Source organism: Eulemur rufifrons, chromosome 24, assembly GCF_041146395.1.
Source record: "Eulemur rufifrons isolate Redbay chromosome 24, OSU_ERuf_1, whole genome shotgun sequence".
NCBI lineage: Eukaryota > Metazoa > Chordata > Mammalia > Primates > Lemuridae > Eulemur > Eulemur rufifrons.
The window spans coordinates 12,545,021-12,564,123 of record NC_091006.1 but is presented as its reverse complement, the minus strand read 5'-3'; the positions used below and the strand labels follow the sequence as shown (position 1 = coordinate 12,564,123).

Genomic DNA, 19,103 nt, shown 5'->3' with positions numbered 1-19,103 from the left:
GACATCGCTAAGGGAGAGGAAGGGGCCATGGAGAGAATTCTAGAGAACACCAGTACCTGGAAGGCAGGCAAAACAAGGAACCGCCCTTGAACATGAACTTGATTGAATTAAATGCAAATGAACAGACAGGGCAACAACCAACATTCTACTAAAGCCTGAAGAAACGCCACGAAAGTACCTGAAACAACCCCTCCCTCTTGCTCCCTCAACTTTCTTGGAAACCGTGTTAGTTTGCTGCTAGGGCTGTCTTGTCTCACCGTTCTGGAGGTTGAAAGTCTGAGATCAAGGTGTGGCAGGGCTGGTCCCTTTGTAACCAACAGGCTCCATAAACAAGAAAACTTTATAGTTGTTTTTTTTTTTTTCTCTTTCGCGAGTTCTCTTATGTTTCACGTTCCCAGGCCAGTGAGATTTGCTGGCCAGTGCTGTTGCGCCGATGCATTTCCTTTTGAGTTTCTTTCCCAGAAACAGCAGAGCCTCCTTGCACCCACGAGGTAACTCCAAAGCCTTACACCACCTGTTTGCCCGGAGAAGACAGGATAAGCGACACTCCACCACAGATCGTGCCCACAGACCCGCTGAGCAGCCTACTCCCCGAATCCCGCCTGCCCACAAGGCTGAAAAAAATGACCAATGTTAACCCCCAGCTCGTTATACTACTAAAATCCCTGCCCTGGGAGGCATTTATCCACCATTTTTTGATCATGGGATGTGTGTAAATAACAGGACTCTCGCTGCGCATGCGTGCCCTGCGCTCCGCCCCAGACATGTAACGATGCTCCCGTCCCTCGTGCATTATTCATTTCACCTCCAGGGAAATCCCTGACCCCGCTGATCAGGGAGGCGGATTTGAGGCAATCCATTCCTCCCACCTCCTCTGCAATAAATCGTTTCTTCCTTGACGATCCTGTTGTCTCCGTAATTGGCTTTCTGTGTGGTGAGCCCCAGGGAACCCTGCTTGTGGGTTTATTACCATCTTCTGCTGGCCAAGGGAGAATCTGTTCCAGGCCTTTCCCCAGTTCCTGGCCGTTGCTGGTGAGCTTTGGCGTCCCTTGGCTTGTAGATGCAGCCCCAGGATCCTGCCTGCGTCTTCACGTGGCCTTCTCCCGTGTGTGTGTGTGTGTGTGTGTGTGTGTCCAAATTTTCCCATTTTATAAGGACAGCAGCCCTGGCTGCATCAGGGCCCACCCTAATGACCTCATCTTAACTTGACTACATCTGTAAAGACCCCTATTTTTACATAAGGTCACATTCACATGTGCTGGGAGTTAGGATTTTAACACATCTTTTTAGAGGGTCACCACCATCCAATCCCTAGCAGGCACCAGTCTGTGCATACGAGCCAGGTGCAAACGCTACATGGAATATCACCGCCCTCCTAGCTCAGGTCCCTGCTGGCTTATCTCGTAGTATATAACAATGTGTGTTTAAGATCATAAATATCTGGATAAGATTTTCTATTTTCTCTGAAATTAATTAAGAAAATTTGTTTGTACTGAAGATATCAGAAGAAAAAGAGAAAGGAAAAGAAAATTCCGGAGAACAGGAATGGTGTAGATGTCGCAGAAGACACAAGATGCAGGACAGAAGGCGGCAGATGAGACCACTGCATTTGTTGAACGCCAAATAAAATTCTAGGCCAGATTATCCACCTGATATCTTGTGAGCTTGCAGGAAAGAACCAGGAATCAGCTGTGGACTCGCTAGGAAGAAATGCCAAATTGGCCTCATCTTCTCGAGGTCGGGGAAGGTGGAAGAACCACCTGCATTTTCGCAAAGCCTTTGGCTTAGCTTGGCTGAGATCAGCTGGAAGCAATACCCCCTGCTCCCTCAGAGCACACTGGAGGGAGGACCTTGGGGGCTTCTGGTGGGAGCAGAGAGGGTGCTGGTGGGCGTCTGATAGGAGAAGGGGTTCCGCTGGGTTTTTTTTTTAGCATTACGTCGGCTAACGGAGCCTTGGTAGAATAGTGGTGATTCACACACACCTTAACTGCTATTTCAGCTCAGAGCCTGTGAATTTAGTGTTATTTCATTGACCTGTTCTTTCAAACATCTATTCAAGATGGTAGCCACTAGCCGGGTACAGCTCTTAAATTTAAATAAAATCAGATGACATAAAATAAACAATTCTGTTCCTCAGTCATTCTTGGCACCCTTCAGGTGTTCAGTAGCCACACGTGGCCAGTGGCCCCGAGCCTTGGACAGCACAGGTAGGAGCCTCTCCACCCTCACTAGAAGCTCCGCTGGGCCCACGGGGAGGCCTAGCTGCCCAGCCGGCCTTCCAACACTATAGCCCCAAAGGGTCTTTCTCCTTCCTTTAAAAAATTGTGAAATAGAATATATTTAGAGGGAAATGCATAAGGCATACACACATGACTATTTAACAAATAATTCTAAAGTAAACATCCCGGTAATCATAACTCTTCATGGCCCTTGTGTTTTCCCTGATCACACTGTCCCCTCTCTCAGAGGTGACAGTATCATTGCTTCTCTGCCTTTTGGCTAAGATCAAGTGCAGAGGTCACAGCATCCTACCTTTTGTCCTGCTGAGGTCCTTGTGCTTTTTTTTTTTTTGAGACAGAGTCTCACTCTGTCACCCTGGGTAGAGTACAGTGGCATCATCATAGCTCACAGCAGCCTCAAACTCCTAAGCTCAAGCGATCCTCCCGCCTCAGCCTCCCAGAGTGCTAGAATTACAGGTGGGATCCGGGAACAACACACCGCACCTGGCCTTTGCACTGATTTGTTGCTTTACTGCCTGTGTGGTGTTCACAGGTGCAATCGCAGTGCGCGACAGCCTTGAAGCCCTGGGCTCATGGGATCCTCCTGCCTTAGCCTCTTGAGTAGCTGAGACCACAGGCACGTAAGACCCCACCTGACTGACGTTAGGTTTTAACAGGATCTAGGGCTGCTGTGGGGAGACCAGACTCAGAAGGGGGTCCTGTCCTCCATCCTGTCAGTTCCATTGTCTGTTAACAATATTTTTGAAATGCCGAGAATTGAGCTGGTAAAATGTGTAACCACTGGCTCCCCAGAAAGAAGAAGGGAAAGGAGAAAGAAGGCAGGCGAGGAGGGGGACCGGGAGGGGGAGGAAGAGAAGCCACCAGGGCCCTCTACAGGCATAAGCCAACATGCCCAGTGCATTTTAAAATGTACATTTAAAAGTCAGAGAACGCTAAATTATAACAATAAACAAATTAATGTCAGATTTTTTTTTAACAGCCAAACCTGGTTCATCAACCACTACCAATTCAAGCTGTATAAAATAAGACTGGAAATTTGAAAGAGGATTCCTTGCATTGGGTTATGTAGGCAGAGACCTATTAGTCTAGGAAGTACGGTGGTACCACATTCTGTGGGTACCAAGCCAAAATAATGGGGCCCCAAGAGAACCACCGAGACAGACTGGAGAAGCCTACAGGAGGTATGAGCTAGTCATTAGAGCTGTATACAAACATTCCGGGCCATGTGGTGGCTGTGCTTCTGCTTACCCTATTTGAAGCTGTGCTTGATCACATGACTTGTTTCAGCCACTGAAATGTGAGTGGAACATTTTTTTTCTGATGTACCCATTTTTGGAGAATCTTCCCAATCCTTATATTATCCCATTACCTCCTCTTGGAAGGAACTCCTTCACCCACATGTGACACCATGTCTGCATTTGGTGACTCTCCCTGTGGCCTTAGGGAATTGGCCAATGGTGGATGCTTGACTCAAACTGAGATCATCGGAATTTCTCTTTCGGGCATGTGAAGCGGTGGCAGGGAGACACTAAGGACTCTCTGTTGGACCCCTGAAGTAAGATTTCTCTCCATCTGCACCGTGACCACACTGTCCACCATCACAGCCACTTCTCACTGGTTCCTGTGCTTCCACTCTCGTGCCTACAGCCCTCTCTCCACACAGCAGTCAGATATATCCATGCAGGACATCAGATCATGCCATTCCCCTGCTTAAAACCTTTCAATGGCTTCTCATGGGTCTTAGAACAAAACCTAAAGTCCTTGTTATGGGTCCCAAGGACTGTCACAGTCTGATCCTGCTAACTTCTCCACCCACATCTGGCTCCATGTGCTCCAGCCACACTGGCTCTAGTTCATGCCTCTGTATAACTACTTTCCCCACCTGCCACAGAGCCTTTGCATATGAAGGGATCTTAAGTCAGGTAGGGAAGTTCCTGCTGGCCTTGTCCATGCCAAAGTCACAAAAGCATCTGCAGCTACAGAGAGAATAACTTATTTAGTTTGTTCCAGTTATCTATGGCTGCATAACAGACTACCCCAAAACTTCATGGCATAAAACAACCATGTCTGTTTTATGTCCAACATAATCTGTGAGTTATGAATTCAGATGTGGCTTATCTCCACTACATGTTGTTGGAAGCCTCAGCTGGATGACTCTAAAGGTTAGATTGACTTGAACAACAGTGGAATCATCCGGAGGCTTCTGATGCCTGGGCTGGAGTGACTTGAAGTGGCCTCAGTGAAGCCACGAGCATCTGCACAGGGCCTCTCAGTGGAGCTTGTGCTTCCTCACAACATGGCCGCTTCAGGTAGTTGGATACATTACATGGTAACTAAAGATTCCAAGGGTGAATGTTTCAGCAAACATTCAAAACATTTGACTTTCCAAAAACATGTCAACTTTTCAAAAAGTTGAAAGCAGTGCCATGAGGAAGTCCAGGTTATCCTGCCAGACAGACGACACAAGGAGATCCTTGATGCCCCAAGTGAACTCCACGTACATGCAGCTATGTGAGGGTCCTCAGCCAACACCACATGAGCAAAACACCACTCAGGTGACCCACAGAACTGCTGGAAAGAATAAATTGCTGGAGTGTTAAGCCATTATTTTTTAAAAAAAGAGATCACACATCTTTTTTTTTTTTTTTTTTTTGAGACCGGTTCTTGCTCTGTCGTCCAAGCTGGACTGAAGTGGCGCAATCATAGCTCACTGCAGCCTCGCGCTCCTAGGCTCAAGTGCGCCCGAGTCACCTCATTCTCCCTAGTAGCTGAGACTATAGGAACGTGCCACTATGCCTGGCTAATTTTTCTTATTTTTTGTAGAGACAAGGTCTTACCATGTTGCCCAGGCTGGTCTCAAACTCTTGGCCTCAAGCAATCCTCCTACCTCAGCCTCCCAAAGTGCTGGGATTACAAGCATGATCCAACACACCAGGCCTTAAATTTATTTTCTATTTTTTTAGAGACAGGGTCTCATTATGTTGTCCAGGCTGGAGTGCAGTGGCTGTTCGCAGGCTCGATCTTAGTGCACTATAGCCCTGGGCCGCTGGGTTCATGTGATCCTCCCACCTCAGCCTCCCAAGCCCTGGGACTATCTGGCTCTATGACTGTGTTCATAATGGTGGTTAGAGAAATATCATTTCTTTCGTGTCTGGGTAATGGTTACAAATGAATCCTCTACAAGGGAAGGATGTTGTGGAGGTATTCACTGCCTGACATGTAATAGATGTGCCACAACATTTACTGAAATAATGAATGGAGTGCCCTCAAGTTCATTGAGCCACACTGGTCCCTGAGTTCTCACGGATAATCATCCCAGGCCCAAGGAAGCCACGGTTGCAGAGGTAGGGCAGATGGTCTTGGCACACATGAGGTACTAGCCAATGTGGTGCTTTTGTGCAAACTGGAACAAGGCTCCCCTTCTGGATGGACTAATTAGAAAAAAGTGAGCCCTCTGGATGGAAACAGACCCGAGGACACCTGGCTTGGTGAGTAGATTGTGGGACTGTTTAAGCCCACTTGCCTTCCTGACCAGGTGCCTTTGTATAGTGAACAACTCACACAACCATTTGGGGCAACCCCATTATCTACTCTAAGGCCATTCCCCCTTCTTCCTTGACAAAACCCCAGTTTTCTGCAAGTTGCCATGTCCTTTAGAGGTGGCTGGTCAACTCCCCAGCTGCAGGACCTGAGGCTAAGCCAGTTCCAGTGGTCTCATTTGCCTTGCCTCCTAATGGGCCACGTGGGCATGTGACAATTCCTGTCAATGAGATACGGGGGAAGTTGGTGAAGGGCTTAGGAAGGTTTCCTTCATTCTTCAAAAGGGACCTAAGATACGAATGAGCCTCTTTTTGCTGCCTCTGCAAGGGGTTATCTGGATGTGATAGCTGGATGTGTAGCAGCCTTTGGGGACTATGAGGCAGCTGGGCTAAGAGGAGATGAAGGCACAGCATGAAGATGGATGGAGCTAGTGTCACTCATGACTTTGTTGATCTGCTAAATTAACTAACCCTGGAGCTGGGCTATCTCTGGTCTTGTGTGAGACACACGAATATGGTTCTTGAATCAGTCAGTTGGGACGTGTGTTACTTGCAGCCCAAAGCATCTTCATGCAAGAGCTTATACATTCTGTACATGTGACAAAGTTCTTCTCATGCCTTGGAGCTGATCTTGGGGGAGTCAGAAAAGGAGAAGGGGTTGCTAAGGACAGGCCAGCATTAATGCTTGAGTAAGGGGGACAGGTCTGCAGGGATCCCCACCCACTCTGGAAGGAAGGCTGCCTCTGGCTTAAAGACTTTGAGGAAGGGAGAGTCTGGGAGAGTGTAATTGGCCAGGTAGATGGTCTGTCCACCAGCGAGATAGGCGGCCCAGATCCCAAACGTGCCAATGGTCATGATGGTGTGGTTACACTGCGTCAGCAGCGCAAAGTCCTTGCCAGGTGAGCCCTCAATGCCATTGCCTGCAAACACCACATCCCCGTGGGAGGTGTCGATGTTCTCCCGGCACCAGGCCATGCCATTGCTGGTGACCACGAAGACTGGGGAGCTGTAGCGTGCCCGGAACCAGTCCATGGCCTGCTCTAGGTATCGCCGGTCGGCTACCACACCCTTCCACGCCTTCGGCATGACGTGGACATAGTCCCCCCGGCGCACGTGGACCCCCACGAAGGTGCTCGGCCAGCTCGCGTTCACCCGCAGACCCCGCAGAAACGTCTGGGCCTCCTCGCGCACGTGGTCGTGCAGGGTGAACTCCTGGAGGATCTCCTGGCGCAGGTGGTGGTAGAAGGTCCAGGAGCAGGGGTAGCCGGTGAGGCGCACGTACTCGCCCGGGATGTGGCGGTACCGCTCCTCCATCCAGTCGTTCAGGTGGTAGTTCTGCCAGAAGATCTGGCTCTCCGTGGAGCTGTGCAGCACCGGGAGGCTGATTCTGAAGATGGGGGCCAGGGTGCTGTGCATCCGGGGCGGGATGAAGGCTGGCCGCCCGTTCATCTTGGCCAGGGCGTACAGCGTGGCGTACTCGCCCATCTGGTTCCCCAGGCGGCCTATGGCGTTGATCGTCCAGATGCCCCCCCGCTCCAGTGTGGACGCTGGCCTCAGCACCGGCGTCTGTGACTCCCGCCAGGGAGGCTGAATCTTCGCTAGCCGCTGCTGAAGATGAAATATGGTGGAAGCGGTGAAGACAAAGAGGAAGACATGGGCCATGGGAAAGAAGAAAGGCCCCTGAGTGCTGGTCATGGCTGTTGGGGAGGGAAAGCAGGACGTGTTAGCTGGGAGATGGAGGCGGGGTGGTGTGGCCATGTTGTGTGTGCGCAGGCGTTGTGTGGGTGTACGTGGGCGTGGGTGTACTCTCTGTGTGTGTAAATACTTGGTATATACTTGCATATGTGTGTGCAGGTCTGTCTCTAGTGTGTTTATGTAGGTGTGAATTCAGTGTTCATATGTGGGTCTGTCTACACAAGTGGCTATGTATGCACTGTGTACATGTACGTGTATGGATATCTATACATTTTGTGTATATATGGGTATGTGTAAAATTGTGTGCATACATGCGGACATGTGTACATTGCAGTGTATGGGTGTGTGTATATTGTGTACATATAAGGGTGTGTATATACATTAATAGCATATACACTCTGAGAGGCCGAGGTGGCTGGATTGTTTGAGCTCAGGAGTTTGAGACCAGCCTGAGCAAGAGTGAGACCACGTCTCTACTAAAAATAGAAAGAAATTACATGGACAACTAAAAATATATATAGAAAAAATTAGCCGGGCATGGTGGCGCATGCCTGTAGTCCCAGCTACGCGGGAGGCTGAGGCAGGAGGATCGCTTGAGCCCAGGAGTTTGAGGTTGCTGTGAGCTAGGCTGATGCCACGGCACTCCAGCCTGGGCAACAGAGTGAGACTCTGTCTCAAAAAAGAAAAAAAATAGCATATAAGTGGTTGTGAACATGGTATGTGTATATATGTGTGTATATACAGGAGTGTGTGTGCTTTGTGTGTATATACATGGTATGTTTAAATGTGGGTGTTTACAGACTTGAGTGTACATATGTGATGGTGAGTACAAGTATATGTACTCAGTATTTCCTGGGGATCCAGTTTCTAGAGCTCTTCATCTTTTGCATGCCCTGCCCATATATCCCCTTTGGAGGGAAATTGCCCTGGGCATCAAGGACTCAGTCACCTGACCTGTCTACCCTCTTGGCTATAGCTGATTGAACTTGAGATGAACACTCAGCTCCATGGTGGCCCGTCCATGCACTGGCCATGGCCTTTGACAAGCGCAGGCTGGCTCTAAGAGATGAGTTGTGCCAATCAAGTTCTCTCGGGTATCTTTACTATGGACCCTGAAGGCAGATGGCAGGTGATGTTGAAAAAGAGAAGAGGGGCCGGGCGCAGTGGCTTACGCCTGTAATCCCAGCACTTTGGGAGGCCAAGGAGGGAGGACCACTTGAGGCCAGGAGTTCAAGACCAGCCTGAGCACGCGTGAGACCCCGTCTCTACAAAAAAATAGAAAAATTAGCCAGATGGGGTGGTGGCACACCTGTAGTCCCAGCTGCTTGGGAGGCTGAGGCAGGAGGGTCACTTGAGCCCAGGAGTTTGGGGTTGCTGTGAGCTATGATGATGCCCCTGCAGTGTAGCCCAGGTGACAGAGCAAGATCCTGTCTGAAAAAACAAAAACAAAAGACAGAAGGAAAGGAAGGAAGGAAGAAGGAAGGATAGGGGTTAGAGCAGCTAAGATGGGTAAGATGCAGGCTGAAGCCAGGAACCAGTAACCCCTGGCAACCAGAAGATACCTGAACAGATGTGCAAAGAGACTCAAGAAAACTTCAGTCCTGCACAAGAAATCCCAGAAAATCACCCTATATTTGAGTACAAATACAACCTATTCTTTTCAACTCTAGTTACATCAGAAATTCGTTCCAGGAGTGGGGGTGGTCACATAGAACAGACCTTCAGACAGTGTGTGGAATTCTCTAGCGTATCACCGGAAGTGGAAGACAGTGAGCATTGCCCATCCGGGACAGAAAACTTGAGCCAGTGGTTTGTAGAGTGAAGCAGTTAATGAAGCTGTTGCCTGGGATACCTTGGGACAAATCAAAGGCCCCCAAAAGGATGAGACTTTGAAGATGGGGTTGCTGAGCATGAGCAGAGCAGCTATAGGTAATGTTAAGCAGGAAATAAATCAGTTCTGACTTCACATTATGTGGTTAGAAGCCAGTAAGTAAAAGCAGAGCAGCTATTATTTAGCGTTGCCACAGTTTACACTTCATTATTGCTGAAGTTTATCTTATGTCTAAAAGTGACTATGGGCCTCGTCATCCTACAGGCTTGGCTGGATCAACACCTGTGGCGTGTGACCACTGACTGACCAAGATCAGACTCTGAGTGACAAGGGACGGGGATATCTAGGAGGAGTCAAAGGGATGAGGGCTCCTACCCTCTGAGATCTTCCAAAGCACTTGCCACCTCCTCCCCAGTGACTGTTGAGGTTCTTTTTAAAACTCTTCCTCATGAACGGGCTTTAATAGCAGCATATCCTGGAGGCTCTGCACAAAGGTAGGTTAGGGACAAAAGGCTTCCAGTTGACTCAGTCCAAGGCCTGTGTTCATGGTCAGAGCATTGGCTGAAGTTTCCAGGAAGAGCACACTGGGGCTAAGTCAATCTGGGTGTGACCTGGTTGAACATGGGAAGCTGCCAGAATTATGCAGGTGTGGTCCTCGAAGCTAATTATGACAGGTCAAAATTGACATAGGACCCAACATTGCAATATCCCTGCTTTTGATTTATAAGTTGCTGAAACTGTGGGTGGAGAGGCGGTCTAAGGGAGCTGGGGAGAGGAGGAGGATCTCCCAGGGCGGGTGGAGGGAGCACTGTCTCACCCGGCTCACTCTCTGTGGAGCGGCCTCATGTTTTCTTCCCACTTCTTCTGGATGTTTCTCTCTTCCTTTCTCCAGCTAGATTTTGAGCACTTCAAGGGCAAGGAGGAAACGTGGCTATTCTGTCTGGCTCCAAATTTGCCAGGCACAGGACGCCGGACGGCTAGGGAAATGCTTGTGGGAAGGTGCAGGGATGGAGGGAAGGGAGGGAAGGAGAAAGGAAGCGATGAGGTTCACGGCATGCTGCTCCAAAATACGGCACCTTGGCATTTGAGAAAACAGCGCAAGTGGGAAGGTCTCCCTGACCTTCTCCAGCCCTCTCCGCGGAGGAAGGTCATAGGATCACCAACCCAGAAGTGCCCTTCCTGTCCCCGGAGGAAAGGAGTATCTTTAGCTCTGAAGACACAGGGACACAGAGAGGAGTCTGAACAAACAGGCCTTGCTAAGTTCCCCCCAGTTTATTACCATTAGATCATACTCCCTTTGTCCAAGTGTCCTTCTGCACACTGTCCATGCCCCATAGAACCTCAGCATAAAAATACATAGGTTTCCCTGTTTCTTTGTGTCTTCATTTCTCTTGTTTTTTGAGACAGGGTCTCACTCTGTCACCCAGGAGTACAGTGGCACTCTCATAGCTCACTGCAGGCTTGAACAATCCTCCCACCTCAGACTCCCGCGTAACTGAGACTCCAGGCACGTGCCACCACGCCCAGCTAATTTTTAAAAATATTTTTTGTAGATATGGGGTCTTGCTATATTGCCCAGGCTGGTCTCAAACTTCTGGCTTTAAGCGACCCTCCTGCCTTGGCCTCCCTAAGTGAAGTGTTGAGATTATAGGTGTGAGCCACCGCACCTGGCCACGGTCCTCATTTCTAAAGGCTCCCACGTCATGTAACCCTTTTATTAGATAAATTTGTTATGCTTTTATCTTGTTGATCTGTCTTTCATTATAGGTGCCTCAGCCATGAACCTTGTGACAGGCAAGGAAAAAATACTACTTTTTCTCCTTTAGAGAAGGAAGGAAGGGAGGGAGGGGACAGAGAGAGAAAAGAGGGAAAGAGAGGAAATGGAGAAAAAGACAAGGAGAGAAAGAAACAGAGGCAGGAAGAGAAAGACAAGAGAGACAGAGAAAGTGAGAAAGAGATGGGGAGAAAGGCAGCAAGCGGGGTGGATGTGTCTCCACTGGGTCCCGTCTCTGCCCCTGCTCTGTCCCCATCCCTTCCTCCTTCTGGGTCTCTCTCCAGGCCAGTCTCTTTTGGGCCTGGGCCTCGGTCTCGGTCTCTTCATTACACACACCCCTCTGTGAAGGAAGGGACAGTGTCCCTCTCATTCCCACATATCTGCCACCGCAAAACACCGGAAGCTGGGCTGGGCGCAACAGGTGCGCAGGGGACGCTGCAGAAGGCAGTGGGGTCTCCCCCTGTGCCCAGCGCCCTGTCTGGGTGCGTCCTTGCCAACATCTCCCCATCTCCTCTTTCTCCTTTCCTCACGTCCCTGTCTTATTTTACTGGTCTCCGTTTCTGGGCACCAAGTAGGTGGAAAAAAATACATAACAGAAGAACAGACGTTCACAATCAAACCTGATCTCTGGGCCCCTGAACTGAGATAATCATATCCCCTCCGAATGTGTTTACAGCAGACAGAAAGACTATAAGCCTAGCTTGGTTTGGGTACAAAGTGAAAGGGCAGCCTTGCAAAAATAACAGGAAAATCCTGAATCCCACAATTTCCCCAGTAAAGATCCCTTTGAGTTCTGTCGCTCACAGGCCCCCTGCAGGAGGTCTGCTTTGCACAACTTCTGAAAAAGCTCAACGGATGGAAAAAAGATGTAAATCTCTCTCTTTAAAAATTTTTTTTTTTTTTTTTTTTGAGAATCTGCTTTTACAGAGTTCCCGAGTAAACAGTAGAACAAGCTACAGCCTCAACCATATCTCCAGGACAAAGTCACATCTCTAGGATAATTCCTTCTACAAGGAAGGCAGGAAACCAGCTTTTGGACTTTGACATCCTTGCAGTTTTTTTTTTAATCTACCTGCTGCCACTTTTGTTACCAAGTGACAGCTGTCACTGTTTTTTTTTTCTCTTTATCCTGTTGAAATCAGGGAGCCACTTGGCCATCACCTTGCTCTCTTTCCGACCCCTCCTTCCTTCCCTCTTTCTCTTTCTCTCTTACTCTCTCTCCTCTAAGATAAAACAAGCGTTTAACTTTTATATCTTAATTTCTGCATGAGAAATCTTTCTCCACTCGAGCCGTGAGCACCCGCTAGCCTTTCCACCCTAACAAAAAGAAAGGCAGAATGTCTAGAACAATGTCTCTGCCTCCTCGGTTGTTCCCTCCCTCCTCACGCAGGAAGGTAGATGGGTGGCTGCTGAGTGGCCAGAGCAGGAAGCTCCTTGCTGAGCTTGCTGACCTTGACTGACCTCACAAGGCGAGCAGGAAGGACAGGAGCGCAGAGCAAGATCCCGAGTCTCAGAGTGGGAGCTGTGCTGAGACTGCAAAACCCTTAGGTTTGGAGAGAAGCCCTGTGGGGCGTAGTCATGAGCCAGTTAGCTGTGTGACCTTGACCCAGGGCCTTTACCTCTCTGTGCTTCAGTGTTCTTGTCGGTCCATAAACCAGGGATAAAAATCCCTCCATGGCTGTGTTTGCACAACGGAAATGCGCTGGCGGAGCCTGGCTGATCGCCCAAATCCCACCAACCCCGCTGAGGGCATCATCTTATGGACTTTTAATAACAACTCCGCAAGTAGGTAATATCCTGCCCATTTTACAGCAAGGAAACAAGCTCAGAGACTGGTCCAGGGCAGGGGCTGAGAGAAGAGCCCCAGGGGTGTGGTGGAGCTGGGGCGGGTGCTCAGATGGCAGTTGGAGACTGCAAAAGGCACTAGCCCGAAGCCGTGGGGAATCTGGGAGATGCCAATTGAGGAAGTGGACATCTGGGGCTGTGCCGCTTCTGGTAAAGGGGAGGCACCTGGGCCTTCCCTAGTACCGAGATCGGGAAGTCCATCTTGTTATCTGCTCCCAGTTCCTACAGCTGCATCAGGCACCACAGGCTAGGCGGCAGGGTCAGGGCCCTTCCTCCATCCGGTGGCCTTGGGGGTCTCCCTTGGGAGATTGCAGTAGGACACCAGAACAGAAGGGCCCCAACTTTGAAGGAGGAACGAGGCCTCCGGTGCCCCCAGGGGAGCGGGGTTCTCAGTGTCTGCAGATGGCTTGTTTTGAATTCTCCCTGTCTCGTCCACTTCTTTTCACTCCAGGCCGGCTGCATCCTCTCCCCCTGGACCCGGCCTCCTGGCTCCTCCCCAGCCTCCAATCTGTCCCCTCACCCACGGGAGCCAGGGCTCCCGACCCCTCAAGACAGAATCCCAGCCTCCGGCTGGCCCTGCCCCACTTTGACTTGTCACCAGCTGTTCCCATGAAATAACCCAGGGCCCTCCTGTCCCTTAGATCAGGAAGCCCTTCCCTACCTCGCCCCCCCAGGTAAGCTCAGCGCCCTGCCGCCTCTCCCTCCAGCCCTCCCTGTCACAGCCATTGACCATCAGGACCATCGCGATTTTGGGGGAGAGATGGGAGTTTAAGACAAAAATGTGCAGCCATCACTCTGAAATCCCAGGCCCAGAACAGGGGCAGTGACTCTGGCTGGAATTAGGGAATGGGTGGTGGACCAAGCCTCTCCCAGACCAGGGCCGGGCTCAGAGGCCCTGTCTGGGGTTAGCAGCCCCTAAGATTGGAACAGGAAAAGCTGGTTCCCACCAGCTGTGCCCTGGCCTTTTTGTCAGCACTATTACCACATTGGTTACTGGTGACAGTGAAAGGAGGGAGGAGGAAGCTGGTGGCCAGGGGTGGGGTCGGGTGAGGCTGAAGCCACAGGGAGGAGGGCGGCTAGTGGGGGAGGGAGGCTTTGCTGAGGAGGAGGGTCCTGGCTGCCCAGGGGAGGACCCTCCTCTTCTGGAGGCCCTGAGGTGGGGGCACATCCCAGAGGGGACCAGAGACCAACAAGTGGACGTGGACGGCTGAGACTCCACTTCTCAAATCCCTGCTCTCCGCCTGGGGTGTGTGCATGTGTGCGTGCGTGTGAATGTGTCAATGTGTGTGCGTGTGTCCCCAAAGCATGCCTGCTGCAGGGTAGGAGGAAGCTCCTCCTCGCCTTGCCTCACCTGGTTCTGGCTGGAAGAATCGGAATCGGGCAGTGGGTGACAGGGTGGCTCTGTAGATGGCTCAGCGCTCCCCGCTCCTTCCGGGTCTCTTCACTCAGGGCCACTGAAACTTCCTGAGCCTTCCAGCACTGGTGGCTGGAAAACTCCTCCCAGGATCTACCTGGCTTTCCAGAGCGGGTGTGGCAGGGCTGCTGCAGGGCGGTGAGCCAAGAACCCTCCTCCTGCGCCAGGGTGCCTGCCAGGAAGGCCATCTGGCTGTGTGCCATGGGTTCCTGCAGCTGCCTCAGGCCGGGCCACAGGAGTAGGGGAGGCAGGTGCCGTCAAGGTCCCTTCCTCCATCTGGGGACCCTGGGGGTCTTCCTTGGGGGACTGCAGTAGCACGAAGGGGTCCCCTTCCTGGCAGCCGGTGGTGAGGGGACAGAATCCAGCCAGGTCAGGCTCTTCCATCTGAGCCCCGCCAGAATCCTAAACGTATTATTTTGGCAAACAGCTATGTCGGACCCTTGTCTTCCACCTCTTTCAATCCTCACAACAGTTCCGTGAAGTGGACATTCTCAGTAGCTCTGTTGTACTCAGGGGAAACCACAGCATGGACAGGCGAAGAATACACAGCTAGACTGTCATGGAAGCTGGGATTTGAAACCAAGCCAGCTGGACCTTGGAAAACACCTGGCAAATGGTAACTCTTCTCAGTTCCCCTTATTTTGAAAATGTTCTCAGGCAACCACCACTTTGTATCCACTTATGGTATCGTGGTATTGTGGTATCAGTGCCTGTCTATGGCGGCCCAAATCAGGTGCAAGGCGAGGACTTTTACTGGGGAGGAAAGAGGCAGGCACTGCCGGAGCCCCCAGCAAGCCCAATGCTGAGAGAGAGACAAGAAGTCCTCTGGGTGCTGGGTGAGGCAGCAGGAGGTTCACTACCACCCATGAAGCTTCCTTAAAAAAAAAAAAAATCTCCGAAGCCTGGGCAACACAGCAAGATCCCATTTCTACACATGCAAAAAGAAAAAAAATTAGCCGGGCATGGTGGCATGTGCCTGTAGTCCCAGCTACTCAAGAGGCTGAGGCGGGAGGATCCCTTGAGCCCAGGAGTTCGAGGCTGCAGTGAGCTGTGATTGCACCACCATGCTCCAGCCTGGGCGACAGAGCAAGACCCTGTCTGTAAAAAGCAAACAAACAGAAAATCCCTCCAAATCAGATCAAGTGGCTCACTCTAACCACCAGCTTTCAGAAAAACAGGAGGATAAAGTTGCAAGTGAATCGACACCATGAGGATGCTATCAGCCAAGTCCAGAATGTGGGATAGTCTATGAGACAAATGACCTGGTTTCCCCAATGACACAGAAAAAAGAAAACCGGGAGCGTTATAAAATATGCGAAACAGATGTCTCCCCTCCACAAGTATCTGACGGATGTTCCAAAGTCACGGGGATGTAGGATAATTGTTCATATGTGACTTCTATTATCTTGGCCCCTAGCCACCTAAAATGCTTTGGTAGCATCCAAACACCATTGTGATAACTAATAACACCCCCACAGATTCCCAAAACTCCCCCATGGAGAGAGCACTCACGATTGATGACTGTTGCTCTAAACCCTTTGCTCTCCCTTTCAGAACCAGAGGTGTGCTGGTAAACTCTTAACAACCAGCTCTCTGGAGGGAAAAAACCCTGGTTGGTAGTATTTGCCAGTTTCCATGGTGTAAATACTCCCATCATGGCCAATTCCAAGCTACCAACATGACATCGTTGAACACGGAATTGGAAAGAGATGCACAGTATAATATTGTTATATAGTATGCTTACCCCTACAGACACAATACATGTAAATATAGTAATTAGGGCATGATGAATTTTGGGCATTCATTACTTTTCTTTTGGAAATAATGACTTCAATTGTAAGTGATACCATTTGATTTTAGATAATGTCTGTGCTTAACAACCAGCCAGCAACATTTCTAGAACCATCAGCTCTCACAAGTAGTATTTGCAGACTGCAGCACACATCATTGCATAGACTATCTCTCATCTTTGGTGTGTCCACCTGGAGTTGTCACCCTGTGTCCCCTCTAGGTCCCTGTAAAGCAGGGAATGGCAGAGCGGGGAGGAGTATCTCTGTCACTCTCTCTGTCCCCAGAATACCCTCTTCAGGAGTCTTTCTGCTCAGGAGTTGTCCAATCCATTCAATGACTATTTAATTTATCACCTATTATGTGCTGGATACCATTTGGGAGCAGGGGTACGAGATCTCTGACTTCAGGGAACTTAAGTAGCTCCCATCTTGCTCTGCTTCCTTTTGTCCCACCCATTGAAAGGGAAGGGAGTACTGGGGGGGTGGGGACAGGACAAGGGGACAGAGGGGCAGGGGCAGGTAGGGGTGGGGCTTGTCAACTTCTGTTTTGGAACTTCCAACACAGCAGGAATTCAATCAGTACTTGTTAAATAAATTAGTGCAATTAAGCCAGCATGGTGGCTCATGCCTATAATCCCAGCACTTTGGGAAGCCGAGGTGGGAGGATCACTTGAGGCCAGGAATTCAAGACCAGCCTGGGCAAAGTAGTGAGACCCGGTCTCTACAAAAAATAAAAAAATTAGCCAGGTGTGGTGGGGACTCATATGAGCTGGGACTCACGCCTGTAGTCCCAGCTACTTGGGAGGCCGAGGTGGGAGGATCATTTGAGCCCAGGAGTTTGAGGTTACAGTGAGCTGTAAGGACAGCACTGCACACTGGCCAGGGGAAGAGAGCGAGACTCTGTCTCAAAAAAAAAAAAAAAAAAAATATCAAACTGCCATGAAAACTGCTTTACCCAAAACATTGTTTACCCATAGGCATAATTAGGTTACCTATCAGCACAAGTAAAGTTTAGCCATGTGAACAAGTTCCAGTTTTGTCAGAAGAAATTTGAATGCAGTCACTTTTTGTGAACCAGTGAGTTTCCATTACTATCTTATGACTAGAGTTCTTAAGTAAAAGGTACTGGAACTTTGTGTGCATGGGTGTGTGAGTGTATGTGCTTTGTGTGTGTACATGTATTATATGTTTGTGCCTACATGGCTCCAGACTGGCTCATAGCTAAAGAAACACCCATAAATTAAATAAACACACCCAAATGCTTTTCTAGTTGATGTGAATTTAGTAATCTTTGGTAAATAAGCTGGGTTAAAAAGTATCATTGGTAAATTAAGAATAAAAAAGCTTTCAAATTGTCAGCATACATTTTTGCCTAGGTTTTACTGGACATGTTTATGTTCTTAAGGTGTCAGGGTTTGACACAAAGGTTATAGAACTATAAGCCCAGCCAAAGATAAAATGATCTGTTTGTATGATTTTTGATAAGTAAGGCAAATTCGATATTGTTGATCTAGTGAAAATAGCTAAATCTCTTGTTATCCACAAAAATACCTGTGTGCTCAACTTTTTTTGAGACAGAGTCTCCTTTTTTTTTTTTTTTTTTTTTTGAGACAGAGTCTCACTTGTTGCCCAGGCTAGAGTGAGTGCCGTGGCGTTAGCCTAGCTCACAGCAACCTCAAACTCCTGAGCTCAAGCGATCCTCCTGTCTCAGCCTCCCGAGTAGCTGGGACTACAGGCATGCACCACCATGCCCGGCTAATTTTTTCTATATATATTTTTAGCTGTCCATATAATTTCTTTCTATTTTTAGTAGAGATGGGGTCTCGCTCTTGCTCAGGCTGGTCTCGAACTCCTGAGCTCAAACGATCCGCCCACCTCGGCCTCCCAGAGTGCTAGGATTACAGGCGTGAGCCACCACGCCCGGCCCAGAGTCTCCTTCTGTTGCCCAGGCTAGAGTGCCGTGGCGTTAGCCTAGCTCACAGCAACCACAAACTCCTGAGCTCAAGGGATCCTCCTGTCTCAGCCTCCCGAGTAGCTGGGACTACAGGCATGCGCCACCATGCCTGGCTAATTTTTTCTATATATATTTTTAGTTGTCCATATAATTTCTTTCTATTTTTAGTAGAGATGGGGTCTCACTCTTGCTCAGGCTGGTCTCGAACTCCTGAGCTCAAAGGATCCACCCGCCTCGGCCTCCCAGAGTGCTAGGATTACAGGCGTGAGCCACCGTGCCTGGCCGACAAGTACTAAGTAAATAGCAAGTTTACCTGACATTTCCAGGATTTAAAACTATTGAATCCTGCTGGGCCCAACCTGTTATTAATATTTACTGCCACTGAAACTGTAAGCATCCTTTGTAAGGGCTGATTTAGAGGGATGGAGTTAGACCCTCCAGATCAAGGTTGGGCACACAGAAGCCTAAACAAATGCTAAGAGTCTTATGCTCCGCTGACTGAGCTAGCTGGTTGCTCCCCAGAACAAACGCTCAAAGAGAGACTTTGCCTTTTTGGGCCATGTGGATATCCATCCCAAACATAAAGAATTTCCTGCTTCCCATAGACTTAGAGCTTCCTGGGTACCGCTGTTCCCAGTTATGGGGTTTATACAAATAGATGTTTAATAAGCAATTTATTGGGCCACTTTAGGACAAATTACAAAAGTAAAAATATTGCTGTACAACAAAAGTCTTTAAATTCCTTAGCTTAAAATGGTTAACAATGCTTATATTTTATTTAACAAATTGCTACAAGTCTGCAACTAAACCCAAGAATATAGTAGCTCAACACTTAATAGATAAATTAATTCTGTAGCCTTGCCTTTGACATTTTGGTTTTACTCTTATGTTACCTAGAAGCTTTTGGGTTGCTGAGTGCCTGTCCACCTCCAGTCCTGACTGGCCTACAACATTTAATTGGCTGTAAGCCCTTTTAGGCTCCTAAGTCCTCTTTGACCCAAGGGTCCCAATGGGGACCTGA

General features: G+C 49.3%; 1 protein-coding gene across 1 annotated transcript; it reads right to left on the bottom strand.

Moving 5' to 3' along the window:
- Positions 1–6,457: 6,457 nt before the first annotated feature.
- Positions 6,458–7,474, bottom strand: LOC138374503 (galactoside alpha-(1,2)-fucosyltransferase 2-like). The gene has a single exon (XM_069457406.1). The coding sequence runs from the start codon at positions 7,472–7,474 to the stop codon at positions 6,458–6,460; it is 1,017 nt and encodes a 338-aa protein (XP_069313507.1).
- Positions 7,475–19,103: the final 11,629 nt, after the last annotated feature.